Source organism: Vipera ursinii (genome assembly GCF_947247035.1).
Source record: "Vipera ursinii genome assembly, chromosome: 4".
Taxonomy (NCBI): domain Eukaryota; kingdom Metazoa; phylum Chordata; class Lepidosauria; order Squamata; family Viperidae; genus Vipera; species Vipera ursinii.
The window spans coordinates 9,352,054-9,375,139 of record NC_139514.1 but is presented as its reverse complement, the minus strand read 5'-3'; the positions used below and the strand labels follow the sequence as shown (position 1 = coordinate 9,375,139).

The window sequence follows — 23,086 nt, the reverse complement described above, 5'->3', positions numbered from 1 at the left end:
ATTCCATTTATGAATATGATATAAATGGATTCTGACAACCAGTTTGAAAACAGAGCTGGTTCTTACAATCCTATCGTATCATTGGGGCTCAAAAGCTAAATTATTTCTGGCTTAGCTAGGACATATTTAAAACTGCAATCCATCCTTCTCTCCTTCCTTCCCTCCTTCCTTCCTTCCCTCCCTCTTTCTTTTCTTCCTTTTTTTCTTCTTTTCGTCCTTCTTTCCTACCCACCCACTCGCCCACAAGCATACAGTCCTCAGTTTATGACAGCAGTTTGAACTGGAATTGCCATTGCTAAGGGACGTGGTTGTGCTGCTTAGAGATGGCAGTTCTGCTAGTCCTGGTTACCGTTGTTAAGCAAGGGCAGCGTGGGCCATTAAGTGAGGGCCTCATGTGTGACGCACACATATACCCCACTTCCGACTTCCTGCCTGCTTCCACACTGAATTGGCTTGTGAGAGGCACCATCGCACGTTTGGACAGTCACTGAATGAATGGACGTAAGCTGAGCACTACCTGTATGACATGAAGTAAGCATCTGAGCTGTTTATTCAATAATCTCCCCCTCCCTTTTTGGGGAGGCCTAAGAGGAGCAAAGAAAGTCTGGGGTACTTAACAGCGACTTTTGTAATGGCTGAGGCTTCTTGCTTTTAATCTATAAAGAAGGTAAGCTTGCATTGCGGTGACAAGGAGATCAAAATCATTTCTCAAGTATTATTTTATTTATTTATTTATTTATTTAATTGATTTTATATACTGCCCTATTCCCGAAGGACTCAGGGCGGTTTACAGGGCGAATTAAAAACAATACAAATAAATACAATTAAAATAGAATTAAATTAAGACTAGCCCACAATTAAAACAAATTAAAATTTAAAATTTAAAGTTAAATTAAAACCCGCTCAGTATTGCAAATTCTACAGGGGCATATATTCCGCTTGCAATATGTGCACTTCCACTAAGGCCGGACAATTGATAAGTGAACCATTTTCTGGAAGATTCAAAACTCTTTGTCACTTGTGCAGTAGCCGAATTCTCTGCTGCTGCAATGAAGATAAGGCGTAACTGTCACAGAAATAACCACTTCTGTTCTATTTATCGCTTTAGATTCAATAATGCTGTCTCATTTAAAGAGGTATCTATATGTACACATAACATCGTAGACTGTATTATTTAGAATCACATTTGCACAGGTCACGTTATTCACCAAAGCACCAGAGGGAAGGACAAGAAAGAATGGTTGGAAACTGATCAAAGAGAGAAGCAACCTAGAGTTAAGGAGAAACTTCCTGACAGTGAGGACAATCAACCAGTGGAACAGCTTGCCACCAGAAATCGTAGGTGCTCCATCACTGGAGGTTTTTAAGAAGAGACTACGCAGTCACTTGTCTGAGACGGTATAGATTCCCCTGCTTGAGCAGGGGGCTGGACTAGAAGACCTTCAAGGTCCCTTCCAGCTCTATTTTACATAGAGTTCAAGTCCCACCTTGGCCATGAAAGCCATCTGGGTGACACTGGGCCAATCACCAGGAGACTGTGAGTTCTAGTCCCTCCTTAGGCATGAGAGCCAGCTAGGTGAACGTGGCCAATCACCAGGAGACTGTGAGTTCTAGTCCCACCTTATGCACGAGAGCCAACTGGGTGACTTTGGGGCAGTTCCTTTCTCTCAGCCCAACTCACCTCACAGGGTTGTTGTTGTGGGAAAAATTTATTTTATTTTTATTTATTTATTTTAATTCCATTTATATCCCGCCCTTCTCCGAAGACTCAGGGCGGCTTACAAGCTTAGCAGTAGCCTTCATTCTATGTATATGCCTGCTTATTAGGGCTTTCCCACACACACCCCAAGCGGCATTATTACAAAGTCAGCTTAATTGCCCCCAACAATCTGGGTCCTCATTTTACCTACCTCGGAAGGATGGAAGGCTGAGTCAACCTTGAGCCTGGTGGGACTCGAACCTGCACTAATTGCAGGCAGCTGGTGTTACTTAAGGAGGCATTAGCCCACTGCTCCACCAAGGCTCAAAATAAATAAAGAAATAAAAATAGTATTACCCCTTTGAGTCAGGTCAGTTCCATATTTACTAAACAAAACTAATACTTGGAGTTAGGTGTGATGGGTATGTTTGGCACCTTGAGTTATTTGTAAAAATGATTAAAGGCAGGATATAAGTAAGTAAGTAAGTTAAAGTTAAAGAATGAGCCCGTATTTTTAGCCTAGGGTTCTTGGCTGAATTTTTTTCTTGCATTTGTCCTTTTAAAAAAATTCTGCCTAGGTACTTTAATCTCTGAGGCTCACATTGAAAACAGCAGCTGTAAAGACTGAATTGACTCATTTTCCATGCCTGATAGTTCCTTCTGTAGAAACAAACAAACATCTTCAGGAAACCCAAATTCCTATACAAATCCTCAAAGAGGTATTTAAAAATAGGAGTTGGGTTAAGTATGCTGGAGGATACTCCTTGGAATGCAAATTCAGCACGGGAAGATAGCCACAATGCTATTATCTCACTTACATCCCCTTAATAATACATCATATTTCTGAAAGTGGAGAGTTTTTCTTTCTGAAATCTGACCGGAGGGAAATGCAAAGGCATATTGCAAAATGCCCCAAGAATTGAGACCAAATTTTAATGCATGGAACAGAGAATCTCTAATGCAGAGCGCCGTGTCTACTTTTCGGAACTGTGCTGACTCAGGAATTCTGGGAGTTGAAGGCCATGAGTCATAAAAGAGCCAAGGTTGCCTACCCTTGCACTACACCTTCCATCATCATGTCCTGGTCTCAAGGATGGTTAAAAGAGAAGCGCAAGAAACTTTAAAGGCTGTATTGTAAGGATAACAGATGTAGGAAGGATAGAATCAAGATCACATGAAGTGTTAATACCACTTTACAAGGCCTTGGTAAGGCCACACTTGGAATACCGCATCCAGTTTTGGTCGCCACGATGTAAAAAAGATGTCGAGACTCTAGAAAGAGTGCAGAGAAGAGCAACAAAGACGATCAGGGCACTGAAGGCTAAAACATATAAGGAAGGTTTGCTGGAATTGGGTATGTGTAGTTTAATGAAGAGAAGGATTATGGGATGACATGATAGCAGTGTTTCAATATCTCAGGAAGAAATATCAACAACCTAAGATATGCAGATGATACCACTCTAATGGCAGAAAGTGAAGAAGAACTAAAGAGCCTCTTGTTGTGGGTGAAGAAGGAGAGTGCAAAACTTGGGTTGAAACTTAACATTAAGAAAACCAAGATCATGGCATCCGGCCCTCTAAATTCCTGGCAAATAGATGGGGAAGAAATGGAGGTAGTGACAGATTTTATTTTCCTGGGCTCCAAGATCACTGCAGATGGGGACTGTAGCCAAGAAATTAAAAGACGCTTGCTCCTCGGGAGAAAAGCCATGGCAAATCTAGACAGCACAAAAAAAAGCAGAGACATCACCCTGTCAACAAAAGTGTGTATAGTCAAGGCTATGGTCTTCCCAGTTGCAATGTATGGCAGTGAAAGTTGGACCATAAAAAAGGCTGAGCGCCGAAGAATTGAGGCCTTTGAACTCTGGTGCTGGAGAAGACTCCTGCGAGTCCCTTGGACTGCAAGACGATCAAACCGGTCATTCCTAGAGGAGGTCAACCCTGACTGCTCTTTAGAAGGCCAGATCCTGAAGTTGAAACTCAAATACTTTGGCCACCTAATGAGAAGGAAGGACTCACTGAAGAAGAGCCTAATGCTGGGAAAGATTGAGGGCAATAGAAGAAGGGGACGACAGAGAATGAGGTGGCTGGATGGAGTCACTGAAGCAGTAGGCGTGAGCTTAAATGGACTCCAGAAGATGGTAGAGGACAGGAAGGCCTGGAGGAACATTGTCCATAGGGTCGCGATGGGTCAGACACAACTTCGCAGCTAACAACAACAATATCTCAGGGGCTGCCACAAAGAAGAGGGAGTCAAGCTGTTCTCCAAAGCGCCCAAAGGCAGGACAAGAAGCAACAGATGGAAACTAAACAAACAGAGAAGCAACCTAGAACTAAGGAGAAATTTTCTGACAGTGAGAACGAATTAACCAGTGGAACAACCTGCCTCCAGAAGTGGTGAATGCTCCAACACTGGAGGTTTTAAGAAGAGACTGGACAGCCATTTTTCTGAAATGGTAATAGGGTTTCCTGCCTGAGCAGGGGGTTGGACTAGATGACCTTCAAGGTTCCTACCAACTCTTGTTATTCTATTCTGGGAGTTGAAGTCCATGCGTCATAAAAGAGCCGAGGTTGCCTACCCCTGATCTATACTATCTCAGACAATTGACTGTCCAGTATCCCATTTAAGGAGAACCAGGCCCTAGGAACTGGTGGGCTGGGAACTGTCTGTTTTCTGCAGGAGCAGCCCATGATGCTGTCAACCCCCAGCTCAGGTCCATTCTAGTCACTCAGTCCAATAGCAGTTCTAATTATTTATGTCTGTTTCTATTGTCAGAAGCATTGATTAACTGTGTCAGTACCACCAGGAGCGATTCCTCAAACGATTCTGCTGACACAGACGGTATTTTTTTTAATTATTATTTATCTCGACGCCCGGCCTCTTCGAATGGATTGCACTGATGAGGTTTTGCCAAGTAATAGCTTTTTCAATGATCTGTTATAGCATGACTGCCTGTTCACAGCATAGGGGATCCAAGCTGGTTTATTTCATTATTATGATTTTTTTTTAAAAAAAGGGTTATCTCTCTCATTATTTCATGCAGTGCAATGACACATGTGGGCTCTCTCTCTTTCTCTCTCTCTCTCTCTCACACACACACACATTCACACACACATACGAGATGGGACATTATTATTATTATTATTATTATTATTATTATTATTATTATTATTATCATCATCATCATCATCATCATTATCATCATTATCATTATCATTATCATTATCATCATCATCAACATCAACAACAACAACAATGTTGGAAGGGACGTTGGAGGTCGTCTAGTCCAACCCCATGCTCAGGCAGGAAACCCTATACCATTACAGAAAAATGGCTGTGCGGTCTCTTCTTAAAAACTTCCAGTGTTGGAGCATTCACAGCTTCTAGAGGCAGGTTGTTCCACTGGTTAATTGTTCTCACTGTCAGGAAGTTTCTCCTCAGTTCTAGGTTGCTTCTCTCCTTGATTAATTTCTATCCATGGCTTCTTGTCCTGCCTTCAGGCGCTTTGGAGAATAGCTTGGCTCCCTCTTCTTTGTGGCAACCCCTGAGATATTGGAACACTGCTATCACATTACCCCTCGTCCTTCTCTTCATTAAACTAGACACACCCAATTCCAGCAACCGTTCCTTATATCTGATCAGTCCCCTGATCATCTTTGTTGCTCTACTCTGTTATCTTAGATCAGTCACTTAGGTTCAATACCAGTGTCAAGCTATGAATACGGCTGCCTTTAGGACCGTTGCGTGCCTTTAGCTTTCCTACAGAGTAGGGAGGGGAGATGGGGAGGAGAGAGTGGAATCCACAGGTGGTTTAGCATAGTGCAGGGGTAGGCAACCTTGGCTCTTTTATGACTCATGGACTTCAACTCCCAGAATTCCTGAGCCAGCCATGCTGAGGGGAAAGGCAGAAGTTACCAAGCTGAGCCATGCCGGCTCAGGAATTCTGGGAGTTAAAGTCCACAAGTCATAAAAGAGCCAAGGTTGCCTACCCCTGGCATAGTGAGAAAACTGGAGAAGTGAAAGTTCTGTTTTGGCGAACCGAGAATGCTTCTCCTAACAATTATTGGGAATTCTATTGGACAGTGTGACCGTACCGGTCTGAGGACAGAGGAGGAGAGTTACTCTTTTAATTAACCGCTTCCACCTTTTCGTTACGGTCCACTTTCCCTTTCTAACTTGCCGCTATGATTCAGCCCATTAAAGATAACATTAGAGGACTTTTTGACTCCCGTATGTTTCCTGCTGAGGATTTCAGTTCCCAGCACTTTGTTTTATTGTCTCTCATACAGCTAAGTCTTCGACTTACCACAGCTCGCTTACAAAGGTGCTGGGGGAAAAAATGACTTATGACCGTTTTTCACACTTACAGCTGTTGCAGCACCTCCATGGTCAGGTGATCAAAATTCAGACGCTTGACAGCCGGCTCATATTTATGACATTTGCAGGATCCCGGTGTCACGTTTTGCAAACCTCTGACAAGCAAAGTCAACGGGGAAGCCAAATTCACTTCACAGCTCAGTTACTAATCTAACAACTGTGTTCACTCACTTTACAACTGTGGCAAGACAGGTTGTAAAATGGGGCAAAATTCACGTAACCACTGCCTTGTTTAGCAACTCGAATTTTGAGCTCAATTGTGGTCGTAACTTGAGCATTACCTGTCCTTTCTTGGCATCTGTGACTAAAATTAGTGGAAAAACTCCTCAAATGCATATTCTTACGTCAACATGTCAATGAAATGACATTTTCATTGGAAAGTCTATTTTTACAATCGCAGTATTCTTCCAGCAAATTTTTATTTTCAAAAACATACGCTAGTAATAAAATGATGATGATGATGATGATGATGATAATAATAATAATAATAATAATAATAATAATAATAATAATAATAATAATAATAATAAGAAGAAGAAGAAGAAGAAGAAGAAGAAGAAGAAGAAGAAGAAGAAGAAGAAGAAGAAGAAGAAGAAGAAGAAGAAGAAGAAGTTGAAGTTGGAAGGGACCTTGGAGGTCATCTAGTCCAACCTCCTGCTCAGGCAGGAAACCCTATACCATTTCAGGCAAATGGCTGTCCAGTCTCTTCTAAAAACTTCCAGTGTTGGAACATTCACCACTTCTGGAGGCAGGTTGTTCCACTGGTTAATTGTTCTAACTGTCAGGAAGTTTCTCCTTAGTTCTAGGTTGCTTCTCTCCTTGACTAGTTTCCATCCGTTGCTTCTTGTCCTGCTTTCAGGTGCTTTGGAGAATAGCTTGACTCTCTCTTCTTTGTGGCAGCCCCTGAGATATTGGAAGACTGCTATCATGTCACCCCTCACTCTTCTCTTCGTTAAACTACACATACCCAATTCCAGCAACCGTTCCCTATATGTTTTAGCCTCCAGTCCCCCAATCATCTTTGTTGCTCTTCTCTGTACCCTTTCTAGAGTCTCGACATCTTTTTTATATCGTGGTGACCAAAACTGGATGCAGTATTCCAGGTGTGGCCTTACCAAAGCATTGTAAAGTGGTATTAGTACTTCACTTGATCTTGATTCTATCCCTCTGTTAATGCAGCCTAGCACTTTGTTGGCATTTTTGGCAGCTGCAGCACACGGCTGGCTCATATTGAAGTGATTGTCTACTAGGACTCCGAGATCCCTCTCACAGTTACTACTATTGAGCAAGGTACCACCTACACTATACCTGTGCATTTGATTTTTCCTGCCTAAATGCAGAACCTTACTTTTTTCACCATTGAATTTCATTTTGTTAGATAGCACCCAGTATTCGAGTCTGTCTAGATCCTCCTGTATTTTAAGCCTATCTTCTGGAGTATTGGCTATTCCTGCCAGCTTGGTGTTGTCTGCAAATTTGATGAGTTCCCCATCTATCCCCTCATCCAAATCGTTAATGAAGAATGTAGAACTGGCAAAACAAAATGCTTTCCAGATTTCATCAAAGAAATGCGTGACAAGTCATGGGATCTTCGGAGTGCAAGGGTTGTAAGTAGTGGTGGGATTCAAATATGTGAACAACCAGTTCTCTGTGGTGGATGCCGCTTCCATTCTGGGCCTGGGACTCAAAAAAAAAATTAGCTACCGGTGCTGCCAAAGTGGTGCGAATCCCACCACCGGATTGTAAATTTGAAGGAACTGGATTGAATCCCATTGCTGGAACCAGGAAATAAACTGAATGGTAGACTGCGTAGAAGGAGGAGAGGAAGGAAGAGAAATTGACATGGTCACAGTACACAAAAGCTTGATTCTCTACTGTTGTGAAAATTAAAACAAAAAAACAGGGGACTCAAATAGCTGGGCAATATGTCTTTCTGAAGCTATATCTCCTTAACAGTTGGAAATGCATGTCGGTGGGCAAAGTGCCTGAGTTTTGATCATGCAACTGTGGGGATGCTGCGACTGTGTGATTGTAAGTGTGAGGACAGGTTGTAGGTCCCTTTTTTCAGTGCTGTTCTAACTTTGAAGAGTCGCTAAACGAAGAGTGGTAAATTGAGGACCTTGTGGTGATGCCGGGGAGAAGCCACTGGTTCTGAGTTGATTTCAGGGGCAGATGCTAGTAATTCAAGAATTAGAGCTGAGTTCAGCCGCATCAGTCATAAACCTTTTTTAGTGCTTTTGCTTCCTTCAGCTGGACAATATGCTGATGTTCTGGATAAGGACATTGCTCATGATGATGGCTGTTTTTTTTCCTGCACTCTGCTTAAATTAGATTTGAGAAGGTCCAACCTTGAACGTAAAGTGAGAGCAAAGAACAAGACAGCTGGCCTTTGAATTGTTATTGTCTCTGTGTAGTGTGTCAGTAGGTAAATAGAAGTATAGCAAGTATTTGATAAGGTGTGAACCTTTCTCTAGACAATCTCCACAAAGCATTCTTGAGACTTTGAACAAACATTTCAGCCAGTCCATTTGTAGCTAAATAATATTGTATTTTTAATATATTTATCGCCCTGTACACCACCCTGAGTCCTTCAGGAGAAGGGCGGTATATAAATCAAATTAATAAAATAAATAAATATCGGTGTTATATGTTGGATTCGATTTCCTTTTCAGCTTGGTAATTATCTGGCTACCATTGGGTTGACTATCAGTCAATTTTGGTACTCTTCAACTTACAACTATCTGTGTAGTGACTGCTCACAGCTACAATGGCACTGAAAAAAAGTCACTTACAACCCAGGGGTGGGAATTCAGCCAGTTCACACCAGTTTGGCAGAACCGGTAGCTAATTTTTTTTTGTTGCCCTGGCCCAGAACGGACTTCCAGAAGCGGCATCCACACAGAGAACCGGTTGTTCGTAATATTTTAATCCCACCACTGCTTACAACCGGTCCTTGCACTTAAGACTACAATCACACATTCAAAATTTGGGTACTGGGCAATTGCCATCTTTGCAGCATCCCAGAGTCACATAGGGCAGGCATGTCAAGCTGCCAGCCCGTGGGCCAAATGTGTCACGATGAAACCGCACCCACCCCATTGCCGGCAATGGGGAAAAATTCGCGTGATATTGCGAGTTTCACATGCCTGACATAGGGCCTTCCCAGCTGGCTCCCAGCAGTCAAATTCTCAATAGAGGAAATCAGATTTGCTTAGCGACTGCAGTGATTTACTTAACCATCGCATGAAAGATCATAAAATCAGACATGCTCACTTAACAACCGCTTTACTTAGAAAGGGAAATTCCTGCCCCCATTGTGGCTGTAAGCTGAGGACTACCTGCAGTTGTTCTGGAACGCTAAAACATTTTCTCAATGTATCAGTGTTATGTGTCGTATTGTTAAAGTCATTGGGGGGAAAAATTGAATGTGTATCCGCCACAGCTAAAATAGCTATGCCTATACAGTGTTGGTTAAAATTTTATGAACCCTTTTGAACTTTCAATATTTCTGCAAAAAAATATGGCCTAAACTTTGATCTGTTTTCCACACAAGTCCTAAAACTAACTAAAGACAATCTAATTCAATAAAATGAGTCAAAAACATTGCTTTCTTCATTTACTGCTTGAGGAAAATGATCTAAAGCTACATATTTGTGTGTGCCAAAAGTATGTGAACTTCAATTATTATCAATTCATTTTATTTATTTTATTTATTTAATAATATTTCTATACCGCCCTTCTCCCGCAGGACTCAGGGCGGTGAACAGGGCAAGAATAAAAATACAAATTACAAAAGTTAAAACTAAATTAAATAAATTTTAAATTAACCCCAAGTGTTTCAGGCAATAGGACCAAGGAGCCATGGTGGCCCAGTGGTTAGAATGCAATATTGCAGGCTAACTCTGCCCACAATCAGCAGTTCGATTCTGACCAGCTCAAGGTTGACTCAGGCTTCCATCCTTCTGAGGTCGGTAAAATGGGGGCCAAGTTTGAAGACCCGTGGCATACACTATTGCAAGCTATGTGTGTTTCTACTACTGATTGAAGCTTTATAGTATTTCTAGCAACTGTTTCCATGGAGACAACCATTTCAGATGCTCTCCTAATGCTAAATCTGTCACTGTTGTCTTTTTTTTTTGAAAGTTTTGTTTCAGAATTCTACAAAACAGCTTCTCAGTTGTTTTGCCCTTTGCCAAATTTGCAATGTTCAGGCAGTGCTTTCCATCTCACAGTGATTTGTGCCTCTTTTTGTCTATGTTAAGTAAGGTAGAGTCTGTTTCATGCTTCAACTGTACAAAATCCAGAATAATAGATTTCAAAGAGACCTTGGAGGTCTTCTAGTCCAACCCCATGCTCAAGCAGGAGCCCCTCTGCCTATACCATTTCAAACATGTGACTGGCCAATCTTTTCTTAAAAGCCTCCACTCATCCACAACTTCTGAAGGCAAGCTGTTCCACTGGTTACCGTATTTTTCGGACCATAAGACGCACCGGACCATAAGACACACCCAATTTCTAGAGCAGGAAAACAAGAAAAAAAATTCTTTCTCCTTCTCTCTCTCTCCCTCTCTTTCTCTCTCTCTCTTTCTCTCCCTCCCTCTCCCATTGTCCCTTCCTTCCTTCCTTCCTTCCTTCCTTCCTTCCTTCCTTCCTTCCTTCTCTCCCTCTTTGTCCTTCCCTCTCTGCATTAGAGCAGTACCCGCGGAGGTGGCCCTGCAGCCCGGCTTTCTCTTGCAGAAAGCAAGCTGAAACGGAGCGAGGGAGATTGCCAGAAATGCGAATCAGCCGATCTCGTGCTCCTGCATACTCCCTCGCTCAGTTTCAGCTTCCCTTGCTACAAGAGAAAGCAGGCTGAAACGAGGCAGATTGCAGCAGTGTGAGATCAGCCGATTCGCATTCCTGGCAATCTCCCTCACTCCGTTTCAGCCTGCTTTCTCTTGTAGCAAGGGAAGCTGAAACCGAGCGAGGGACAGTGCAGGAGCGTGAGATCGATGTTTCTCAGCACGTGCCGATTCGTGCTCCACTTGCAGAGGTTGGGGCTGGCCATACGGATCACCTTCAGACCATAAGACGCACCCTTGTTTCCCCCCCCCACTTTTGGGGGGAAAAAGTGTGTCTTATGGTCCGAAAAATACAGTAATTGTTCTTACTGTCAGGAAGTTTCTTCTTAGTTCTAGGTTGCTCCTCTCCTTGATTAGTTTCCATCCATTGTTTCTTGTCCGGCCTTCTGGTGCTTTGGAGAATAGGTTGACCCCCTCTTCTTCGTGGCTGCTCCAATGTTTGAGGGGCTACCATGATGGATGGAAACTAATCAAGGAGAGAAGCAGCCTAGAACTAAGGAGAAACTTCCTAGCAGTGAGAACAATCAACCAATGGAACAGCTTGCCTTCAGAGGTTTTGGGTGCTCCATCACTGAAGGCTTTAATGAAGAGACTGGGCGGCCCCTTGTCTGAAATGGTATAGGGTCTCCTGCTTGAGCAGGGGGTTGGACTAGAAGACCTCCAAGATCAATTGACTCATCCATTATCTCTTGATTGCTTACGTCTGTGTTCCTTTTCCCTTCCTTTTTCAGCTTTCGCTCAAATCTCTCACAGTGTAGTAGGTGTAGATATGTTGAAAGGTGTCTTTTTATCCTTATAGGTCAAGAAAGATTTGGGAACATGACACGGGTCTACTACCGAGAAGCTGTGGGAGCTTTTATCGTCTTTGATGTTACGAGGCCAGCTACCTTTGAAGCCGTAACCAAGTGGAAGGAGGATTTGGACACTAAACTGACTCTCCCAAATGGCCAGATGGTGCCAACTGTCCTGTTAGCAAACAAATGTGATCAAGGCCAAGAGTTACTGGTGAATAATGGCTTCAAGATGGACCAGTTCTGCAAGGACAATGGTTTTGTGGGATGGTTCGAAACATCGGCTAAGGTAACTCTCTTCTGTGTCAGGTAATAATATTGACCCATTGAGTTAGGCTTGGTCATCATTGGGGTGATATGATAGCTGTCTTCCAATATCTAAGGGGCTGCCACAAAGAAGACAGAGTCAACCTCTTCTCCAAAGCCCTTGAAGGTAGGACAAGAAGCAATGGATGGAAACTAACCAAAGAGAGAAGCAACCTAGAACTGAGGAGAAATTTCCTGGCAGTTAGAACAATTAATAAGTGGAACAACCTGCCTCCGTTTTTCAGAAGAGATTGGACAACCATTTGTCTGAAATGGTTTAGAGTTTTCTGCCTGAGCAGGAGGTTGGACTACAAGACCTCCAAGATCCCTTCCAACTCTGTCATCCTGTTATTAGATTCTACTGTCCAAGGAACAGGAGCTCACTCTGTTGCACAGAGTTTGGCTCTCCAACCCAGGTTGTCAGCTTTCCAGCTGGCAAGCTCAGTGTCTTTAACCCGCTGGCTTCTTTGTGGTTGAAATACAGTTAGCTTGAAAAAGATACCTCCATTTATATTGTGTTCCTTTTAACATTGTTCCTAGTCTCTTCATGGAGGTGTGAATTTGTTTCCCGCTTCTAACAGGCTTCATTTTGAGGAGCGAAAATGGCTCAGCAGTTAAACATGCTGAGCTTGTCAGCTGGAAAGCTAACAGCCTGGGTTTGAGACCCAAACTCTGTGGGTCCTTGCTCCAGCTCCTGCCCACCTAGCGGTTTGTTTATTTATTTATTTATTTATTTATTTATTTATTTATTTATTTATTTATTTATTTATTTATTTATTTATTTAATTTATTTTAATCCCATTTATATCCCGCCCTTCTCCGAAGACTCAGGGCGGCTTACAATTTAAAGCACAAATCAATGTGCTTAGCAATAGCCTTCATTCTATGTATATGCCGGCTTATTAGGGCTTTCGCCCCCACCCCAAGCGGCATTATTACAAAGTCAGCTTATTGCCCCCAACAATCTGGGTCCTCATTTTACCTACCTCGGAAGGATGGAAGGCTGAGTCAACCTTGAGCCTGGTGGGACTCGAACTTGCACTAATTGCAGGCAGCTGGTGTTACTTAAGGAGGCATTAGCCCAGTGCTCCACCAAGGCTCTTGGTGGTTTGAAAGCATGCAAATGCAAGTAGATAAATAAGTACGACTTTGGTGGGACAGTCACAGCATTCCGTACATCTTTGGCATACAGCCATATTGGCCACATGAGCATGGAAATTGCCTTCGGACAACTCTAACTCCCTCGGCCAAGAAATGGAGATGAGCAAGCACGAGCCCTGGAGTCAAGCGCGAGTAATGTGGAAACTTTTACCTTTACCTTTTAATCATTCTTCTCCCATTGCTTTGAAGAATTTGCAGTATGGCACAACTAGTGTCTTAAAAAAACATCTTTATCTCCATCCCAATTTATCTCTTTTATTCCATGAGTTTTTTGCAGAGTTCTCTTCTTTCACCTGATTATTTTAGAAATCTTATTAGCATATCTTTTGGGTTTGGCATTTGATTGAACTTAGAAGGGAAGGCTGTAGGGGTGAGTCTCACATCATTACCTTAAAGTTTTAAATCTAGTAGCTTATAATTAAATGTTGATATAAGATACCCAATTTAATTAGTCTTGATGCACGTCTCCTAATGCCCTAATTCTCAAATTATTTCTGTTTCTGAATATCAACCAAATTCAGTCTCACTTCAGTAATAGCGTTTGAACTTTTCCATATATAGCTTATTTGTCACAGCAACGTTGCATGCTTTGCTCTCCGTCAGGACCATCTTTGAAATTTCAGAAAATAAATCTGTCAGTCATTTATTAACTGCTTCAAACATCCTTACCAGGTCTTTCCAAAGCAAATTGCAGGTAGCCCTTGATATATGACTGGTTGCTTAGGGACAGTTTGAAATTACGACGGACTTAAAAAAACGTACGGCCTGTCTTCAAAGTTATGACTGCTGCACTATCCATGAAGTCATGTGAAATGGAGAGACCATTTGGGGGTTGGGGATCTCTTACACTTCATTTGGGTTTGGGGTTTTGTTTTTTGAGTTTTGATTAGTTCAAAAGACGCAGCAAATTTCCTGCTGTAACTAGCTTTGCAGTGCTGGTAGCCCTTGACTTATGATCACGACTGAGCCCATAATTTCTGTTAAGTGAGACATTTGTTAAGCGAGTTTTTCCCCATTTTACGACTTTTCTTGCCACGGTTGTAAAATCACTGCAGTTGATTTATTTATTTATTTATTTATTTTAATTCCATTTATATCCCGCCCTTCTCCGAAGACTCAGGGCGGCTTACAAGCTTAGCAGTAGCCTTCATTCTATGTATATGCCTGCTTATTAGGGCTTTCATACACACACACCCCCAGCGGCATTATTACAAAGTCAGCTTAATTGCCCCCAACAATCTGGGTCCTCATTTTACCTACCTCGGAAGGATGGAAGGCTGAGTCAACCTTGAGCCTAGTGGGACTCGAACCTGCGCTAATTGCAGGCAGCTGGTGTTACTTAAGGAGGCATTAGCCCACTGCGTCACCAAGGCTCTTTCAATAAGATAAGTTAGTAATCTGGTTAAGGGAATCTTCCCCATTAAATTTGCTCGTCAGAAAGTTGCAGAAGGGGATCACATGACTCTAGGACACTGCAAAGGACATAAATATGAACCAGTGGCCAAGCATCTGAATTTTGATCACATGATCGTGGGGATGCTGCAAAAGTCGTAACTATGAAAAACGCTCATAAGGCATAAGGCAATGGTCACTAAATGAAGTGTTGTAAAGATTTCCCTGTCCAGTCTTGTCTGACTCTCAGGGTCAGTGCTCATCTATGTTTCTTAGCCAAAGGAGCCAGCATTGTCTGAAGAGGCTTCCATGGTCATGTGGCCAGCATGAGTATACACCGAGGGGCATGGGATGCTCTTACATTCCCACCAAAGTGGTACCTGTTTATCTACTTGCATTTGCATGCTTTCGAACTGCTAGGTGGGCAGGAGCTGGAGCAAGGAACGGGAGCTCACCCAGTCACGTGGCACTTGGGTCTCGAACCCAGTCTGTCAGCTTTGTAGCTGAGAAGCTCAGCATCTTTAACCACTGAGCCCTCACACCCTCTCTAATTGTTGGCATTAAAGGTAAAGGTAAAGGTTCCCCCGCACATGCGTGCTAGTCGTTTCCGAATCTAGGGGCCGGTGCTCATCTCCGTTTCAAAGCCGAAGAGCCAGCGCTTGTCCGAGGACGCCTCCGTGTCATGTGGCCGGCATGACTAGAGGCCAAAGGCGCACGGAACGCTGTTACCTTCCCACCGTAGTGGTCCCTATTTTTCTACTTGCATTTTTACGTGCTTTCGAACTGCTAGGTTGGCAGAAGCTGGGACGAGTAACAGGCGCTCACTCTGCTACGCGGCACTCGGGATTCGACCCGCCAAACTGCCGACCTTCTGATCAACAAGCTCAGCGTCCTAACCCACTGAGCCACCACATCCCTTATAATTGTTGGCATTAAAGCTCATTAAATAAGATCTCTTTGAATCTTGGTCCCTTGACAAGGGTAGGGTAAGGGGCTTGAGAAATGGTGGTCCTTAGTGCAGAGATCAGTGGCATTCATACAGCTAGTTCTCGTGTTATGACGCCAATTGGGAGCAGAATTTCCATTGGTAAGCAAGGTAATTGTTAAGGGAGTTTCATCCAATTTAAGGCCCCAAAGGAGCTTTTTTTGGGAGACAACTGGACTTCCTTGTTTTTCCTTGAAGACGTTTCGCTTCTCATCCAAGAAGCTTCTTCAGCTCTGGCTGGATGGTGGGGAATGGAAGGATTTATACTCCTTGCAGACCGCTGGTCATTTGCATTCTTTTAGAGCACAGGTGTCAAAATCGCCGCGTCACCTGACATGTCACGATGTATCGTGACTTTTTTCGCACTGCTGGAGCTGGGGCGGGCACAGCCTACACATGATGCAACTGGCCCACGGGCCGGCACTTTAAAACCCCTGTTTCAGAGAGTCGTTGAGGCCACATGGAGGTTTGTCTGTGTCCTCAGGGTCACCTGAGTAGAGCAAATGGGTGTGGAGTCTTTGTGGTTATAGGATGTTTTCTGTCCTATTCCCTTTGGAACAATCATGACCTGGATGACTGAGAATCTCCATAGACATCCAATTTAGGTGTTAAAGGAGTTTTGCCTGATTCTATGAGCTTTTTCTACCACAATTGTGAAGGGAATCCCTGCAGTTTTCAAGTGTGTCACACGGGCATTAAGCAAATCCGGCTTCCCCCATTGATTTTGCCTGTCAGATTCCATTTGGGAAGGTGGCAAAGGGCGATCACATGACCCTGGGAATGCAACAACTGAAATAAACACTTGCTGATGGGCCGATGCCTGAATTTTGTTCACAAGATCATCTAGACCAGGGGTCAGCAACCTGAAACAGTGAAAGAGCCACTCGGAACCGGTTCCCTCACAAAAGGAAAAACTGGGAGCCGCAAAAAATGTGTGTGCATGCGCGTATATGCGCGCATGCGCAGAACAGGGTTTGACTGAAGAGTGGAGCCAAGGCGAGATATGCACCTACCCTGCATATTTGAATTGATTGGTTGAACTTTTTTAGTCCCACTTTTTTTGGGGGGACTGCACATGGCAGAGGACTGGGAGCCACAGGAGATGGCTGAAAGAGCCGCATGCGGCTCCGGAGCCGTGGGTTGCAGACCTGTGATCTAGACCAAGGTCTTCAAACTTGGCCCTTTTGTGACTTGTGGACTTCAACTCCCAGAATTCCTCAGCCAGCCATGCTGGCTTGAGGAATTCTGGGAGTTGAAGTCCACAAGTCATAAAAGGGCCAAGTTTGAAGATCCCTGATGTAGACCCTGCAACGCTCCTAAATGTTAGGATCGGTTGTCAATCACTTTTTTCAGTGCTGCTGTAATTTCGAATGGTCGCTAAACAAATGGCTGTAAGTCGAGGATGACTTGTACTGTAGCAAAGGGATCAGAGGAGAGGAGAGTTAGGTTACTCCATGCTAACAAAACGTCCGCAGGAAACTAACTGTAGCTTATGAAATTTAAATGCATGAAATTTACCGTCGCTTATATCGTGTAATAAAAATTGCTAACTGGAACAGGGACTCTCAGATTCCTTCAGAGGGATCAGGGAACCCATCCAAAATTGCAAATTTAGAAGGCAACACCAGGCACACCATTTTGTTAACAGGTACAACTTCAAAAATCCAGGTTGCCTAAAACAGAGGTGGGGAACGATGGCCCCATTATGACTTGTGGACTCCAACTCCCTGAGTTCCGGAGTGGAATTCTGGGAGTTGAAGTCCGCAAGTCATAAAAGGGCCATCGTTCCCCACCCGTGGCCTAAAATAACTCTCCCTCTTCAGCGTCAAAACCAACAAAAATTTTTGTCACTATAAAGTAGAACAGGGGTGGGATTCAGCCGGTTTGCACCAGTTCAGCAGAACCGGTAGCTAATTTTTTTGTCCCTCAGACCCAGAATGGACTTCCGGATGTGGCATCCACACAGAGAACCGGTTGCTCACCTATTTGAATCCCACCACTGAAGTAAAACTACAGTACTGTATGAAACTAGGCATAGTTTTATAGCTTGGGATTGCAGCATCATAAATCCAAAAAGATTTGCATGGCTGGTCATAAAATATTTCATCCGGAAGAGAGAATGGCCCATAAAAAGTAATAAAGGCAAATTTTGTCAGTAAAAGAAAACTAGGGACTCAGATTTAAGGGAATTTATTTCAGAGATTACAATGGAGAATCTCAAAACCTAATCTAGAGGCAGGAAGAACAATGCAAAGACTGCTAAGCTTGTAAGCCGCCCTGAGTCTTCGGAGAAGGGCGGGATATAAATGGAATTAAAATAAAAAAAATAAAAAAAAATTAAAATGATGGGCAACAAACACCAGGGCTTTTTTTCTCATAGAACGCTCAGAACGGAGTTCCGGCACCTTTTTTGGATGGAACCTTGTAGGGTAGGCAAGGCAGGTTGTATAACATGTGTGAGTTCCGGCACCTTTTTGTTTTACAAAAAAAGTACTGACAAACACTAAACTGCTTTTAAGATTGCTTGAAGGTGTATTCAATCAACTTTATTGTTTATTTCACGTTAACGTAAAATCATTCCATTTTTACTCTTTGCTACTTGTGCAGTCAGCTTTATTACCAATAATCAAAGATTCTTACAATTTATATTTGGGGGATTGGAAAGGAATTAGAAAATCAGTTTGAATCATTACCTGTGTAACTTACAGCAGTCATCTTGTTAGTTTTCATTTATTTATTTTTGGCATCAATACCAAGAAAAGTTTCCATTAACTATATTTATGGAGATTCTCCGTGATCTAGGTCATGGTTGTCCCAAATGTGCTTTTTTCCAAAAGTCAAGTGGACTTTCTTGTTTCCCCCCCCCCCCCGAAAACATTTCGCTTCTCATCGAAGAAGCTTCTTCAATTCTATCGAAGGCAAGTGGGCTTCTTTTATTTTTTTCTCTTTGAAAACGTTTCTCTTTTCATCCAAGGAACTTCTTCAGTGGAACTGGAGAGGCAAAATGTTTTCAAGGTAAAAGCCAAGAAAGTCCACTAGCCTTTTAGAAAAAGCATCTTTGGGACGCTAGCTGTAGCCCACCTGTCCAGAGATAAATTGCACACTTGCTCAAAGCTTAATCAGGATTGTTGCGTTTTTTGGTAGCAACGATACAAAGAGTATTTATGCAGATTTCAAAAAATGGCACATTGTGTATTAAGTCTTCTGTGACCTCATGTCCTATTGGAAGTTTTCTCACAAATTACAGTCCATGCCAGGAATTCTAAGTGCTCTCATTCCACGTTGCTGGAATTGGGTATGTGTAGTTTAACGAAGAGAAGGGTGACGGGTGACATGAAAGCCGTGTTCCAATATCTCAGGGGCTGCCCCAAAGAAGAGGGAGTCAAGCTATTCTCCAAAGCACCTGAAAGCAGGACAAGAAGCTGGAAACTAGTCAAGGAGAAAAGCAACCTAGAACTAAGGAGGAACTTCCTGACAGTTAGAACAATTAACCAGTGGAACAACCTGCCTACAGAAGTGGTGAATGCTGCAACACTGGAAGTTTTTAAGAAGAGACTGGATAGCCATTTGCCTGAAATGGTATAGGGTTTCCTGCCTGAGCAGGGGGTTGGACTAGATGACCTCCAAGGTCCCTTCCAACTTCTTCTTCTTCTTCTTCTTCTTCTTCTTCTTCTTCTTCTTCTTCTTCTTCTTCTTCTTCTTCTTCTTCTTCTTATTATTATTATTATTATTATTATTATTATTATTATTATTATTATTATTATTATTATTATTATTATTATATCGAATTGGGAAGTACTTGACCATTGTGAAGTTCACCTGTTGTACATAGCTTTGAACCCCTTGGGGCAATGAGCAAATGTGGTTCAGAATTAATATGATAATTAATATATTAATTTGTCCTGCTTGTCAGGTTTCCGTAATTGTATCAACAACCAACAGAAAACAAAATTCAAAATCAACAAAGTTTTTCGATCCAGAAAAACGATAAAGGGGCTGGAGGCTAAATCCTAGGATGAATGGTTCAGAGTAGCCTACTGACGAGAAGGATTGCAGGCACATGATCATTAACTTCTTCCAGTATTTGAGGGGCTGTCACAGGGGAGAGGGGATTGACAGTCTCCAAAGCACCGGAGGGCAGAACAAGAAGTAGCGGGTGAACTTTTGTTAAAGAGTAATTTTCTGACCGTGAGAACAATTAATCAAGGGAACAGCCTGCCTCCCAGAATTGTGCGCCCGCTCGATCCCTGGAGGTTTGCAAGAAAAGATTGGACCACCATTTGCCTGTGATGATATAAGATCTGCTGCCTTGAGCAGGGGGTTGGATAAAAGACCCCCAAGGTCCCTTTCTATGATTCTAGTTTATAAACCTAGGATCAAGAGTTGACTTTTCTTAGGAACAAGGCCTTGTTAATAATGGTAGCAATTCTCCAGAGTTTTGGGGTAGAAAAAGAGTTTTTGTTCTCCCGGTTGTTTCTAATGATGCTGAGAATTTGAATTGAAATCTTTTCCGTGCAGAATTGGTTCTCTAACTCTGGTCCAGGGGGTCTTCAAACTTGGCCCTTTTATGACTTGTGGACCTCAACTCCCAGAATTCTTCAGCCAGTTTGCCTGGCTGAGGAATTCTGGGAGTTGAAGTCCACAAGTCATAAAAGGGCCAAGTTTGAAGACCCCTGCGTCTGGTCCAAACCTTTGGCAGCGGACATTAAATCTAGACTTCTGGCGGAATTCTCTTTTCACTCCAGCACTCTCAGCTGGAGCTGAAAAGCAGTTTTTAGATTTACGTGGTTTTCTCTCGTGGCATTTCACAGCATCTTGAAAATAGCTACTCGTCAACCAGAGGAATTTGCCAGGTCTGTTCAGAAAATCTCCCGATCAACTTTTGTTGTCTGTGGTTGCAAAAGGTTAGTGGCTCAGTTGGTAAACTGTTAAATTCAAAAGTGAGTCGCTGGCTAATTGAAACCTAGCATTTGATTGTGACCAGTACAAGTTTTCCTACTTGTATAAGCCAGGTTATCCTGCAAGAATGTCCAAACAGATGGAATTGCAAGCAGCTTCAAAGATACTTTGTCCCAGGAAAATCCAGTGCTACAGCTTCCCAAATAGATGACTGGATGAGCACAATTAGAATAATACTGTATCACTATTACTGCTTCATTACAATCTACATGCCTCTACTATTACAATGTAGACTATTACAACCATTCGTTTAATGATCATTCAAAGTTATTACGACACTGAAAAAAATGCTGTTTTTCATGCTTGTGACCTTTGTAGCATCACGTAATCAAAATTTGCCCACTTGGCAACTGTTTCATAGTTATGACAGTTGCAAAGTCTAGGCCAGGGGTAGGCAACCTTGGCTCTTTTATGACTCGTGGACTTCAATACCCAGAATTCCTGAACCAGCTAGGCTGACTCAGGAATTCTGGGAGTTGAAGTCCACCAGCCATAAAAGAGCCAAGGTTGCCTACCCCTTGTCTAGGGCACAGGTGTCAAACTCGCCACGTCGTGTGACGTGTTGCGATGTACTGCAACTTTTTTGCATTGCCAAAGCTGGGGTGGGCGCAGTCTCCATATGATGCAACCGGCCTGCGAGCCAGCAGTTTGACACCCCTGGCCTAGGGTTATGTGATCATCTTTTGTGACCTTTTGACAAACAAAGTCAATGGGGAAGCCAGATTCACTTAACAACTGTGTTACTAACAACAACTGCAGCGATACAATTAACAACTGTGATGCCACTGATTCTGAAATGAACTTGATCCCAAAGCATTCAAAATTACAGAAGTTCAAAGAATGTACTTTAAATTCAGCCTTAAGTAAGGATAGGGTTGTTTTTTTCCCTGAGAACTCATTTTAAATTCTCTCTCTATAATATATATAAAGTAGCTCAGAGTTGCATGGGAAATGAATTTTTAGCCTGAAGGTGAACTGCCACAGGTATCGAATTAATTTAAGTTTAGAGCACATATTTTATTCATTTATTGGCTCCAAAATTGAAGGAAATCATGTTCTGTTACTTGGCAATTTCCTGAAGTTAAAATCTGGGGAAGTACTGGAAATAGAATTGTAGGTAGCATGGGTTCCTTCCCACTGACGTAAGTATCTTGGAGAAGGAGCAGGAGGAGGAGGGAGGGGGAGAGAGAGGGGGAGGGAGAGGGGGAGTGGAAAGAGGAGGAGGAGGAGGAGGAGGAAGAAGAAGAAGAAGAAGAAGAAGAAGAAGAAGAAGAAGAAGAAGAAGAAGAAGAAGAAGAAGAAGAAGAAGAAGAAGAAGAAGAGCAACAAAGATGATTAGAGGACTGGAGACTAAAACATATAAGGAACGGCTGCTGGAATTGCATATGTCTAGTTTAACGAAGAGAAGGGTGAGGGGTGACATGATAGCAGTCTTCCAATATCTCAGGGGTTGCCACAAAGAAGAGGGAGTCAAGCTATTCTCCAAAGCGCCTGAAGGCAGGATGAGAAGCAACGGATGGAAACTAATCAAGGAGAGAAGCAACCTAGAACTAAGGAGAAACTTCCTGACAGTTAGAACAATTAACCACTGGAACAACCTACCTCCAGAAGCTGTGAATGTTCCAACACTGGAAGTTTTAAAGAAGAGACTGGACAGCAATTTGTCCAAAATGATATAGGGTTTCCTGCCTGATCAGGGGGTTGGACTAGATGACCTCCAAGGTCCCTTCCAACTTTATTATTATTATTGTTAGAAGGAGGAGGAGGAGGAGGAGGAGGAGGAGGAGAAAAAGAAGAAGAAGAAGAAGAAGAAGAAGAAGAAGAAGAAGAAGAAGAAGAAGAAGAAGAAGAAGAAGAAGAAGAAGAAGAAATAACAATGGCTTTCAGATGGACTTCATTCATTGGAGTGACTCTAACTTAGTCACTTACATTGTTCAGAAATTTGATTGTGCTGGCTAAGAATTCTGAGTGTTAGCATTTTGGATATTTGAGGAAATCTGCTATTAGACTTGGGGTATCGGACATAAGAGTTCTGAGCATTCTAATGTTGGCTAGATGTTCTGGGAGTTGTATTGTCTTCTAGGAATGTTGTGAGTTGCAAATCCAAAATGTCTAGAGAACATCAGGCACTGGCTACTAGGACTCATTCTTCTTCTTTTCTTGTCTTCCCCCCCCCGCCCCGCCCCCATTCAGGACAACATAAACATTGATGAAGCTGCTCGGTGCTTGGTGAAACACATAATTTCCAGTGACAGTGAACTAGCCCAGCCTATCAATCCAGATGTCATCAACCCTCACGTGAATTCTTCCAAAAGCAATCGCTGCTCAGCTTGCTTTGGATCCTAAGCAATTTCCAAGCTGTTTATGGACATTGGAACTGAGCAAACAAGAACTCAGGAATAATGCCATGAAGCAGGATCTCTCCGATGCAAGACGGCTGGGCTTGCGTTGTTCTTGAACAAACAGAAAGCGAAAGAGAAACCAAGATTAGAAAATGTGTATCCTTCGCTGGGAAGGAAAAAGAAACCCAAATATTTAAAACAAATGGTTTTTTTTATTATTCTTGGAGTAGTT

General features: G+C 42.7%; 1 protein-coding gene across 1 annotated transcript in view; it reads left to right on the top strand.

Annotated features, from left to right (window-relative positions):
• The window catches only part of RAB38 (RAB38, member RAS oncogene family), a gene marked incomplete at its 3' end in the record, with an annotated part of 32,058 nt that extends 9,200 nt beyond the window's left edge, over positions 1-22,858 (top strand). Inside the window, exons 2-3 of the mRNA XM_083362190.1 lie at positions 11,718-11,998; positions 22,706-22,858. Of these exons, the coding sequence (XP_083218316.1) occupies positions 11,718-11,998; positions 22,706-22,858 (434 nt within the window). The remainder of the gene's footprint in view (positions 1-11,717; positions 11,999-22,705) is intronic.
• Between the last annotated feature and the right edge of the window lie 228 nt (positions 22,859-23,086).